This window comes from Bombus pyrosoma, linkage group LG10, assembly GCF_014825855.1.
Source record: "Bombus pyrosoma isolate SC7728 linkage group LG10, ASM1482585v1, whole genome shotgun sequence".
Taxonomy (NCBI): Eukaryota; Metazoa; Arthropoda; class Insecta; order Hymenoptera; family Apidae; genus Bombus; species Bombus pyrosoma.
In genome coordinates this window covers 14276305-14288704 of record NC_057779.1, presented here as the reverse complement: position 1 = coordinate 14288704, position 12400 = coordinate 14276305, and the positions used below count along the sequence as shown (strand labels likewise).

The window sequence follows — 12400 nt, the reverse complement described above, 5'->3', positions numbered from 1 at the left end:
ATTCCTACTTCAATGATGTAATGACTTTCGCAACGATAACTAAAAGAATAATATAATAAACTTTATTTTGTTTTTTATGTATTCATATTGAAAATAATTTTGTATCAAGGCTACTTATACCAATAGCAGTCAAATTGACTGGTTGTACAATTTTATTTTCAAATTCCTACTTCATGTTCGTGATGTAATGACTTTCGCAACGACAACTACAAGAATAATATAATGAATTTTATTTTGTTTTTTATGTATTCAAATTATGTATTCAATGTATTGTTGTATGTATTCTTATGTATTTTTATGTTCTCAAAATAATTTTCTATCAAAGCTACTTATACCAATGCCAGTCTAAATGACTGGTACTTGTCAAAGTGTAAAAGGGTGCTGCAATCTGTTTATCGAACCCCAATTAACCAGTTTCCTCGTTTTGTACAACTTGCCACACGTTTTGAAAATTTGTACCGCGCATCATCCGATATGACGATATCAGTTATCAGGAAAATTCCGGATCGATCGCTAGATCGCTAGATGCTAACACTAGAAATACCACAGCAGTCAAAATGACTGGCTCTACAATTTTATAAATGTGTCAACCCTCGTTTGGGTATCCCAGATGGATTAATAATACTAAAAATGTACTACATAACATGGAATTGCTTCTGTGGGAAAATAATAAATCACTAAATATAAAAATATTCTATTATTACGTATTTTTTAAAGTCCAGTCATTTTCACTGGTTTTGGTAGAAATAGCTTCGTTAATTATCGGTAGTTCTAGTGTTAATTAATTATGAGACTGATATAGGCGGTAATTCTTCTCGGACGCAGAGGCGTAATTTAATTTTCTCGAGAAATTTTTCAGCCCACAAACGTACGTATTAATAAACCGATTGATGCTATAAATCTCGTAGTTACGAGATCTTTAACTTACTTCTACGAGACTTATTAATTAAGCAATTAAACAGAACTATGTATTTTAAATAGCGTGAAAAAGACTTGAATAAAGAAATGTTTAAAATTTCGTGGTCGATTTTTCATGAACATCTTCCATAACATAAAAACTGTCTCGAAATATAAACAGAACTGTAGAGAGGTGAAAACAAGTAAAAGTATATGTATATTATTGGTGGAGTTGTGATTGATTTATAAAAATTGATGAATCAACGTGTAATTGACAATTGAGTCGTTCACAGGCCAAAGTGGTCAACTCCAATTTTTGAAACTTTTTAGACCTCAGTGTCAAGCTCATCTTTTAAAATTACATCAATTTTCCTTGCTTCTTGGTTTGTAAAGTTAATTAATTTGACAGATAAGCAGTTTAATTAATAAGCCAACGAAGAGCAAAAGTTCTCGTTAAAATAGGAAGAAATAAAAAGTCAAAGGGAAAGGATTCTACGATAAGTTTCTCAATCTATTTCCTTGCATCTTATCACAAGACTGGTCCTTCGAGTAGTTTGTTAATCAGCACACGCGTACAAATATCATCAAAACAGAATAATTGCACACATCAATCATGGTTATAAGTATCGTGCTAGTAGACTGCGAATTTTTATGCAAATTCCTAATTTTGAGAATATAATTAAAACAGTGGAACCTTAGTGGAAAATTGTTTTATCTAGCAAGTATTGCAGAAAGCACTATACTTTGAACAATATGTGCGTTTCGTGCAATTCTGTACCTTCAAATTTCCTATAAATGCATACAAATTTTTATTGCTCGTATTGGAATGGTATTTATTCGCCACAAAATGACAGCGAAGTCAGAAAATCGACACGGATATCGGATAACTGCATTTGATATCGAACAACGGATTTTAAAAACTTCCCAATAAAAAGAAATACGCTCGTTTCCAACGAAACCAGCGATAGAACAAGACAAAATCGATAGCTGTGTGTTAAAATAAACGTTATGTTAAAATAGTGTTACTTTAAATTTATACAAAAGCTTAAGCGTTATCTTGAATTCGTGATAAAAAATGTACAAAAAATGAAATGCAACGAGGTAGAAAAATATGTAGTATCTAATATGTGACACTCAGAAAATTTGTAAAAAATTCTCCAACAACTTTATTTTCATTACAGCGGCCCAAATTTCCATGAGGCCACTATGTTCCTTGGTAAAATCTTACAATCGTTCTATTCTAAGTTTGTGTATGATAGCATGAAGTATGATTGTGTACAAGTTTGTGTATGATAGCATTTTGGGAAAATTAGAAAAGAAACACGTGCTTCGGTTGTGACGACAGAAGTAGCATTTCTTTTAAAAGATATGAAAAATATAATTAATGTAATCGAAAATGTCATTAAAAGATGTAACAGATATAAATATAAGGTAAAAATATAATTTAACAGAAGACAAAATGCAAAACTTCTATAAAACCAACGTGCTCTTTAAATAAATAAAATGAAAATTGACAGTAACTTCTTCGTTGTTTCCATATTGCTAGTTTATGCAAGTTTTGTGATGTTTTTCTATCGATAGGCGTCCACGTTTGATAATTTACCAATGGAATTATATTTCCTGCAATGGGCATGAAATTTTCTTGCAATTATTCCCCAAAAATTTTCTATGGGATTCTAATTTGGGGAACAAGCTGGCCATGTTAAATCCTTCATATTCTTTTCCAATGTAGCCATCGTTTTGTACGTTTTGGAATACAAACCGGAGCATTATCGTGTTGATAAATAAAATTATCATCCCCAATTCTTTCTGTGAATGTTATTAAAACCATTTTTACATATACGTTCCTTTTCTATTTCTTCCAAAATGGTATCATACACAGACTTGTCGTTAAAATGGGATATTTATAAGATTTTGCTATAAAACATAGAGTGGCTTGATGGAAATTTCAGCAACTGTATGTACATGTACTCTCATGTTTCTTCTGCCATCATCCTGTCCAATCTCCTGATCCAGGAGAAACAAGCATCACACACACTGAACTATTTATCTCGGTAATTATTCGCAGCAACATCCATTTAAAGGATACATAAATCCTTGACCAAGAAAGTAAATTCACTGTTAAGAAGGAGCCACGTTCGTAGATTTACGGCCGTAAATTGCATGTATACGTCTAACGTATTTAGCGGGATTTATCTTTGAAGGCGTTTTTCAAGTTGCTCGCGGAACGAGGATAAGGATGTTAATTGGTCTCGCTTAATTATTCTTCAATTACATTTGCTGCTGCGCCTTGCTGTCTTGCCTCTCGTTCCTCCTTAGCTTGATTCTTTCTAGCAAAAGAAACGGCGCGCAACGCTGTGTAGTTACACGAGTACATATTACTTGGCGAAGCAATTTGCAGTTACTGTGCTGACGATGACTCGAAATGGCTAAGCGTCTGTTACTTCCCACGCACGAATTATGCCGCGCCGCCTTCAGTCTATTCGGCTGGTCCGCCTGTTTTACTTCAAACTTCTCTCACAATTTCCAATTTTAGGTAATCGTTCATTTGCGATGCCGGCGTTGCTCAGATTCGTTTGTCATCGAGAAATGATACCGTGGCTGGCGAAATTGTTTAGACGCACGTGGAAAATTATTGTGAATATGTTATGCGTATTATACGAAGGATTTTGCAATACTTCGAAATTTTACGTATTTCTTCGCGTTGCAGTCGTATTTTTGTTAAGAGGCGCTCAAAATATCGATATTGTTGTTGATATTTAAACTTCTCGATGTTATGCGAGTCTCTAGATTTTAGACGATCGATGTACAGGATGTAACAGAACACGTGAGACCCACTTCGGGAACTGATTGTACACGTAAAAAGGGTGAAAACAGTTGATATAAACGTATCTACCTATGTGTCTTCGTTCGTGAAATATAACGAATTTTGTAAGCAGAACAAATCTAGTAAAAATACTAAGTTGAAATACTAAGCTTCAGAATAGGACAAGCTATCCGACAAATTCGAGAAATACCAGCAAGCGTTCAGAGCGTAACCGAATCCACAACAAGACGTTTACTGGTTTACTTTGAACTACAGGATCGTCTTTTTTAGCATCTTCTGTGATAGTAATTAGATAACACAGAATCAAAACAGAAAATTCGTCGTGTCTCATGAAAGAAGACAGATGGAACATATATTTACATGAGCCTATTTTTATTATTTTAAGAGGTTATGTTACACCCTGTATATTGTCGATACGACGTTGAGAACCTTAAATATTGGCAATAATTAGCAATTAATTAGACAACACAAAAACGAAGCAGAAAATTTGTCTTTCATGAACGAAGATAGATAGAACCTATATTTGTATGAGCTCATTTTTATTATTTTAAGAGGTTATGTTACACCCTGTATATTGTCGATACGACGTTGAGAACCTTAAATATTGGAAATAATTAGCAATTAATTGGACAACACAAAAACGGAGCAGAAAATTTGTCTTTCATGAACGAAGATAGATAGAACATATATTTGTATGAGCTCATTTTTATTATTTTAAGAGGTTATGTTACACCCTGTATATTGTCGATACGACGTTGAGAACCTTAAATATTGGCAATAATTAGCAATTAATTAGACAACACAAAAACGAAGCAGAAAATTTGTCTTTCATGAACGAAGATAGATAGAACATATATTTGTATGAGCTTATTTTTATTGTTTTAAGAGGTTATGTTACACCCTGTATATTGTCGATACGACGTTGAGAACCTTAAATATTGGCAATAATTAGCAATTAATTAGACAACACAAAAACGAAGCAGAAAATTCGTTGTCTTTCATGAACGAAGATAGATAGAACATATATTTGTATGAGCTTATTTTTATTGTTTTAAGAGGTTATGTTACACCCTGTATATTGTCGATACGACGTTGAGAACCTTAATTATTGGAAATAATTAGCAATTAATCAGACAACACAAAAACGAAGCAGAAAATTCGTTGTCTTTCATGGACGAACATAGACAGAACGTATGTTCATACGAGTTTATTTTTATTGTTTTTACGAGTACAATCAGCTTCCGAAGTGAACGCTACACGTTCTCTTACATCCTGTCGATGCAATCATAAGAATCTTAAATATTGGCTACAATATCGATCTTTAGAACGTTCTAATTCTCTTTAAATTTTTGTATCTTTTTTCTTTCTCCTTTTTCTTTCTGTCCGGAAAATCACGAAATTTCGGAACAAGGTGCAACGTACTAATAAAGACACGACTGGAACCCGAAGGAGCATAAATATGTCATTTTGAAACTTCATTAACACTGTGGCAAGATACCACTATCATGATTATAGTAGTAAAATCTGAAACGAATCTGGTGGTGCATATATAGAAATTACAAGATTCAAATTACAAGGATCAGGAAGATATTTGCACGATCAATCGTTTACTATATATCAGAATATTTAATGAGATCACTTTTTAGCATTAATTGCATGTTCAAGACGACTGTTAGAACTGTGTATGAATTTTTCGTTGGATGTACGTTTGCGATAAATGTATTGTAACTTGTAACTTATATTTATGTATATATGTATATTTAATTGGCAAAATTTGATCAATATAATGACGATAATCGTGTCTCGATAAAAGTGTTAATAAAATTTCAAGAACTTTCGCATAGCACACGTAATACATTCATAAAAATTTCATGCGTCAAATATTCGAATACTTTTCCGAACTATCCCATATATTCAAAGCGTTTAAAACTGTGAAAACGAGTCACGAACATATAGCGGTAATTAATTTTAGCAATTAAATCGCTGCGCAAATGAATTATATCACGACGAATAATCTTTCTAAGGACAGATTAAGCCGACAGCGTTTAATCTAGCTGTCGTCATTCTTTCTAAGGAAATGAATTAATATCACTCACCTGTTCGACCCACAGATTCGTCGTCATGATCTGATTCTTCAAGTTCTGTAACAAACGTAAAAAAAAAAAAATGACTTCTTAATTCATTGTATTAAGTATCGTTAGAGTATATTTTGATCTAAATATTAATTTACTTGTTTTTCTTTCTCGCTCCATTATGTTCTACATTATTTATAAATCTTTTCATTGAAAGATAAAATTACACATTGATGTGGTGGATGAAAATGAATTATTAGACTATATAGAATACACAGAATAATTGGAATATATGTCAAAAATCAAGGCAAATGTTTCACACAGCCTACAGAAATACACATGTATACGCCGATATGATTTTGTCTGCGAACGCATCAGCCGTTTTCGCAGAAATTGTTCAGGCGCAGCTGCTCAAGTGCAAGTTTCCAAATGTCTTAGCATAAATTGCCTTCTGTTGCCATAAATTACCATATTGCTCAAATTCGTTGGCAATCTCCTGGAAAACTGTCGAAGAACTTAACCCCTTAACCTACAACTACGGGCATAGCCCGTAGTACGATAATCGGGCCAAACGTAAATATTACGGGCATAGCCCGTAGTAGATGATCGGACCAATCGTAAATATTGCGGGCATCGCTCGTGGTACGTACTACACAAGTCGTGCGAATGGCCCGAAGGCTGCGCGAGCTTTTTTACGTTTTCGGCCCAAAATTCTCGAACATAAATCGTGGGTTAAGGGGTTAAACGTTATCTACTGATATATTCTACACGAAAGACCATGTAAATTAAAAGTGCGATGACTGAGTTCATAATCAAATGTATTTACCATTTCTATTTACCAATTCTTTTTGGTCAGACGCATTAACGTCACTAATCTGTTCGATCTATGTGCACTTTTACTTCGAATTGTCTAAAATAAGATGAAGCATAACGAAAAAATAACGATGACATCGTAGTCATTAGAAAAATAATTGGAAAAAGATTATTTTCCCATAAAACCGAATTAATCATTTCTCAGTGAGACTAAAAATAAGATGTTCAATTTTGGTGGTGACGTTCAATCTAAAAAAATAAGACGAGGACGTTCTAATTATGTTTTGACAATCGCAAGACGAGATTATCTATGATGAAAGTCTTTCAAATTAGACGTTTACTGCCCATGTTTGTTACGTGGAAAATGAAGCTCGTCACTGCGGGAAAGCGAGGAAAATGTATATTCATAAAGAACTCCACAAATATCGACTCTGCCGTAATTTTTAACGAAGCTTTAATAATACATCTACATCTTAAATAAAGTTTATTTAATATTTGTTGCATCCGCGCGTACAACACAGTGTAGCAAATACGGTGCATCGGATGTGACGCAGAGGCCACTTGGCGTATTAACACAACATGTCTTTTGCTTGTGACGATTTGTGACGATTTTTGACGATTGCGAAACGAAGTGAACTTGAAGCGCCTCTTTAAATTTCAAAATTCTTCTGAGAAAACGTCGATATCTCAAAACGAACCAGTGTAAATTTACACGGAAAGTCGTGGCGAACAGTTCAGCGGAAGCCAGTCCAATTCGGCGCGAGCAAGAGATTAAAATCTGACGTTAATTATTTCAATTATAATCGAAATAAGAAGAGTTGAAGTGAAAAGTTGGTAGACGATATAACTCGCTAATTAAAACGTACGTCGAGTGATTATTCGCCACGGGACGCATACTTTGAAAATTCGTAATACTTCATCAAGATAAATATAAATTAGGCTGCGTACTTAAAAAGTTCGCAATATTTCATCAAGATAACAATTATTAATTTACGATATTGCCAGAAGATCGAAAGTTTGCTGGAGATTTGACTTTGTCCGTAAATTATTCATTCTTTGAATCGGTCTTTGCGAAACATTTGAGATATTTTCCTGGTTTCTCACCGCTAATTTAAATCCGACGCTGTGCAAGTTTTAACGAGTTCGGTATCTGGTCTGCCTCGAGAAGAACGAAACTGTGCGACAGCTGTGAAATGTAAATGCCGCAGAGGTACCAAAGGAACAAGAACCGAACGAAGACAGAGTTCAATGAACGAACTTTAAAACAATATCTACGTCTCTTTTAACGTTGTCGCTGTTTCATGGAAATGCTTTTTCATGCTAAGTTACTCCAAATATTATCAATGACACTTTTACTGAAAGCGTAAAAGCTGAAATTGACTACAACGTCGTAACTACTGCGAACTTTTCTCTTCTCCGATAATTTGCGTTATCTTCGAAGCACGTGGTTTTCGCAATTCTAACTGCTTCCTTCTTTGCTTAAATGAAATACGCTGACGCGTATTTAACGATATGAAGAATCCCTGTCATCTTAAACGAGCATATTTCTCGTGTATTAAGAAGATTGATTGGCAAATTTGAAAAGCGTCGCTGTGTAATCGCGAACAGTATGAAGAGACTAAATGCCATGAGCGTGTACGAGGGAATCAAAATATCAATTTCACGATATAGGGACGATAGTAATAAATTCAATGCTTAATTTAGTTTGTTATTTTAAATGCTTAAATCAAGTGATCAATTTAACTCTAACTAACCAATTAAATATACCTCGATTTACCTACAATAATTCTATTTAAAATTTTTGGTAAGTTGTACATTGTCGAAGATAATCAGAAGACTTGTATAATATACGACAAACAATAAGGAAAATTCAAGTAGAAGAAAATTACGTTTGTACTTCGAGACTAGCTATTTACGTCCCAAAATCCCATTGTTGTTACATTGTTCTTAAAACTTTACGAGTATCTGTACATGTGATTATTTTTATTACAAAACATGTTCGGAATAGCCACTATGTACGCCAGTATATCGATACGATGTTGCAATGTGCGAACCAGTGCATGTTTTATCGTCTCTCAGTTTATTTGCAGAATATACCTCGGAAATTCGTTGCACCGTATCTAGCGAAATTGTCGGCGCCATGGTATTTTTCAGTGTTCCCAGCAAGAAAGACTCTGAGGTTATTAAGAGCAAGACCGAGCTACCAAGGAACCGCGTGCTCACGTTCTACCCATCGATTTGGAAAAATTTCCTCACCGACGTTTGTCACTTTTTCATCGCTGTTTAGCGTACCAGGCATCCATCGTGCTGGGAATATTTCTACGAATTCTAATAAATAACATACTTCGTAAGAACTCATTTTTTCTTATATCTTTCATGTAAAACATCAACTGTCTTAGAATAAAGTAAATTCATTTTACTATTTTGATATTCAGAATTCGTTAAAAAGAATTGAACATTTTACTTGGAGGAACAGAGTTTGTCTGCAGCTATCCAGTTCCATTGATTACGGTCGTATTACGTTGTTGGAACATTTTGTTCGTAAAAGCAGAATTTATCTCCGGTTATCTGACTTCATCTGTAAAGAAATCGTTACCGTCGTGATATTACGTCCTGTTCTCGATTATACAATTCTCGTGGATAATATTTTCGCTCGCTGTTGAAAATAACGAAGGTATTTGATGCAGACAGAGTTAGCGGAACTTTGGCAAATAATTATTATTTCATTCTTCGTCGACACAACTGTATTACACAAATTATAAATCAGATTGAACAGGAAGTTTGAAGCTCCGAAGTGAGAGGAAATATTTGCAAAGCTCAGGTCACAAACTTCTAACGCAAAGTTGATTAAGCTAACAATAAGAATGGAATTATATCGTAGCATACGATATCGTAATGGTTCGTTAATGGTATGCTAGGCGATAGTATTATCTCTATGTACTTAATATACTACTTGTAACAATAACATTAATTACGTTGATGACACAGTGCAGACCCTGTTCCTACATATCGATAAAACGACGCTGAAAATTATAATTTCGGAAATTTCAAAATTCTTCGCGTCACTTAATGCAAATCAAAGCACTAACTAATCCATTGACCAACCTTTTGTGACAGTAGGAATACGAGACGTTATAATTACGATAGTCATGTGGCGTTACAGCGGTAATGAAATTTAAAAGTATTTCGTGTAATGTGATAAATTGGGAACAGATCACATAAATCCAGACTATGTGTAAATATATCGTATTTTTATTATACTTGTGTCTTACTGTACAAAGCATATTTGTTTGAAAACGATTAATAAATAAATATATTGTTGAGAATTGTGGATCTTAATTGCCGAAATAAAAGTAAAGGAACACTGAGGTTACACTTGGAATTCATATTAAAATAGTCTTGGATTTATTTAATAAACGATTTCCAGGATCTTTGTCGATATATATGTCGGAGATGAAAGAACACCGGAGCCTCTCTTCGGAACTTGGGGAAAATCCCGTAATATCGTAATCCAGATTTTACCACAGCCATAATTAAACAATTGTCATTCAATCCGATTGGGTTTATTCGAGATTTGTAACAGTGAGCTTGGGCTCGAGGCGACAATCAGTCGCCAACGTAGCCGCGGTCAAGGGATAAACGTTTACCTAAACAAAGGCATAGAGTAACCGTATAGCTCTCCTTGAAAAAATATAGCAGCGGCACGCGACAGTAAACACTCCAACGGATTCTGTCCCGTGGCCCGCTACACAAAGACCGCATTCTTTGGACAAGATGATTACCAGATGTCGATGCATCTCCACAGTACGTATTCAGCTAGCCTAAGGACCCGCTATAAATCTTAGAATTTATTTAGCTGAGGTTCGTCAAACTGACGAACAGTCTTAGTCTTCGCAGCCCCTAAATCCGTCACCTACTGCGGAAAGATACGAGAAATCTTCTTTTCTCACGTACGACGCTTTCGCTAGCAACTCTCTCCCTCAAGGGTGGCTAGCATCCTTTTCTAACCACCGATATGGAAATTGACCAATTAACAGCAACGTCAATTTCCCTCACCTTCCGAACGAAGGCATCGCTCCACGAATCCGATGATCTCGTGCCCTTAGACACACCCCGTCATAGTTTTCCTCTGTGGCATCATCGCGACGGAAAGTCATTCTTTCATGTGATCTCATCGACGAGAAAGAATAACGTCTTTACGATCAGTGAACATTTCACGTTTGTTAACCAAGAGTCGGACTTAGAGTTTGTGAGAACATACATCTGTTATCCCGTTGACCGCGGATTCGTTATCGAACCTAGGATCATTGTTATTAGCGTCTCGAGTATCTAATTACCACGGTTACTTGTCGATATCTGTAACAATCATATTTGCTCTAGTCAATATCTTCTCTATTGCATAACGACAATGTCTAATCACAACGAAGATTTGTTTCACGCCCTTAACCCCAACTCTAATCCTAACGCTAACCCGACATATATTTGCACGCGTCTCAGCACTCTCTTTGTCTCACACTGCCAACGAAACAGTTACTGTTTCGACCACTCGCGGAGAGACGCGATCGCGAGGAAGCACGTCAACGGGAGTCGCAAATTCCCGTTACGATTAGATAATCGACACCACGAAATGATCGATCCCCTATTTCGATTAGGATAATAGAGGTACTTAAATTAAATATGACACTGATATAACAAGTTATAAATCACAGTTTATTCCAACAACTTTGTAAAGAAGATAGTTACCCTGGTACGTATGTATAAGTTAAGTAAGGATGGAAAACCGGTCAAAAGATGTTGACTGTTTGGAAGATGGAAAATCAGTGAAGTTCGATGACGATGCTGTGGCGGAGGAAAGCTCAGGATGGGTGTGTCTAGCGCACGGGACCATCGGATTTTTTGGCTAGGACAGTGAGGGAAATAGGCTTCGTTGTTAATTGGTTATTTGCTATGGTGGTGGATGAAGATGGATGCTAACCGCCCTCGAGATAAAGTTGCTAGTGGGAGGCCTCATACGTGAGAAAAGGCAACTTTCCCGTGTCAACCCGTGGTGGACAATAAACTCTGGAAAACAATTCAGTGAAAGAATATTTGCTCGGTCTGAAGGACCTTAATTAGAAAATTCCTGAGATCTATGGAGGATACTTGAGACTATTGAGGGTACGCAGTAAGGATCTGAAGACATCTGACTGCCATCTTGCCCAAGGTGTGTGGTCTCCACAAAAATAGAAAAGTGGCTGCAAGCTAAAGAAATAAAAGCAAACCCCAACAAATGCAATCATATTACATTCACATTGCGAAAACAGACGCCACCAAACATCCTACTGAACGGCACGTACATAACATAAACAAGACAAGTCAAATACCTAAGACTCCACATAGATACACAACTCACGTGGAAACAGCATATTAAATCAATAACAGACAAAATACAGACAACAAGGAGACAAATGCACTGGCTAACAAGTCGAAAATCCAAACTAAGCATAGAAAATGAACTTAAAATATATAAAACAATTATAAAACCAATCTGGACATACGGAATACCACTATGGGGGACAGCAGCAAAGAGCCATATAAACAAAATAGAGACATTACAATCAAAAATTCTGAGAACAATAGTAAACGCCCCATGGTACGTTAGAAACGAGGATATTCGGAAGGACCTCGGAATACCAACGGTCAAGGAGGAGATTACCAGATGCGCGGAAAGGTACAGAGAAAGAATAACAACACACCCAAACAGGCTGGCTACGGAAACGATCAACGCAAGCATAGAAAGAAGACTAAAAAG

General features: G+C 35.6%; 1 protein-coding gene across 9 annotated transcripts in view; it reads right to left on the bottom strand.

Moving 5' to 3' along the window:
• The window catches only part of LOC122571989 (acetylcholine receptor subunit alpha-like), a 398975-nt gene that overhangs the window by 275398 nt on the left and 111177 nt on the right, over nt 1-12400 (bottom strand). For 8 of the 9 annotated variants that reach the window (XR_006318308.1, XR_006318309.1, XM_043736418.1 and 5 more), the window contains one exon: nt 5821-5865. Coding sequence is in view for 4 of the 9 variants with exons in the window: in XM_043736418.1 (XP_043592353.1) it covers nt 5821-5865 (45 nt within the window). In the remaining 5 variants the exon portion in view is untranslated. Of the gene's footprint in view, nt 1-5820; nt 5866-12400 lie in introns of those variants that run through there. The other variant, XM_043736422.1, reaches the window with a different exon arrangement.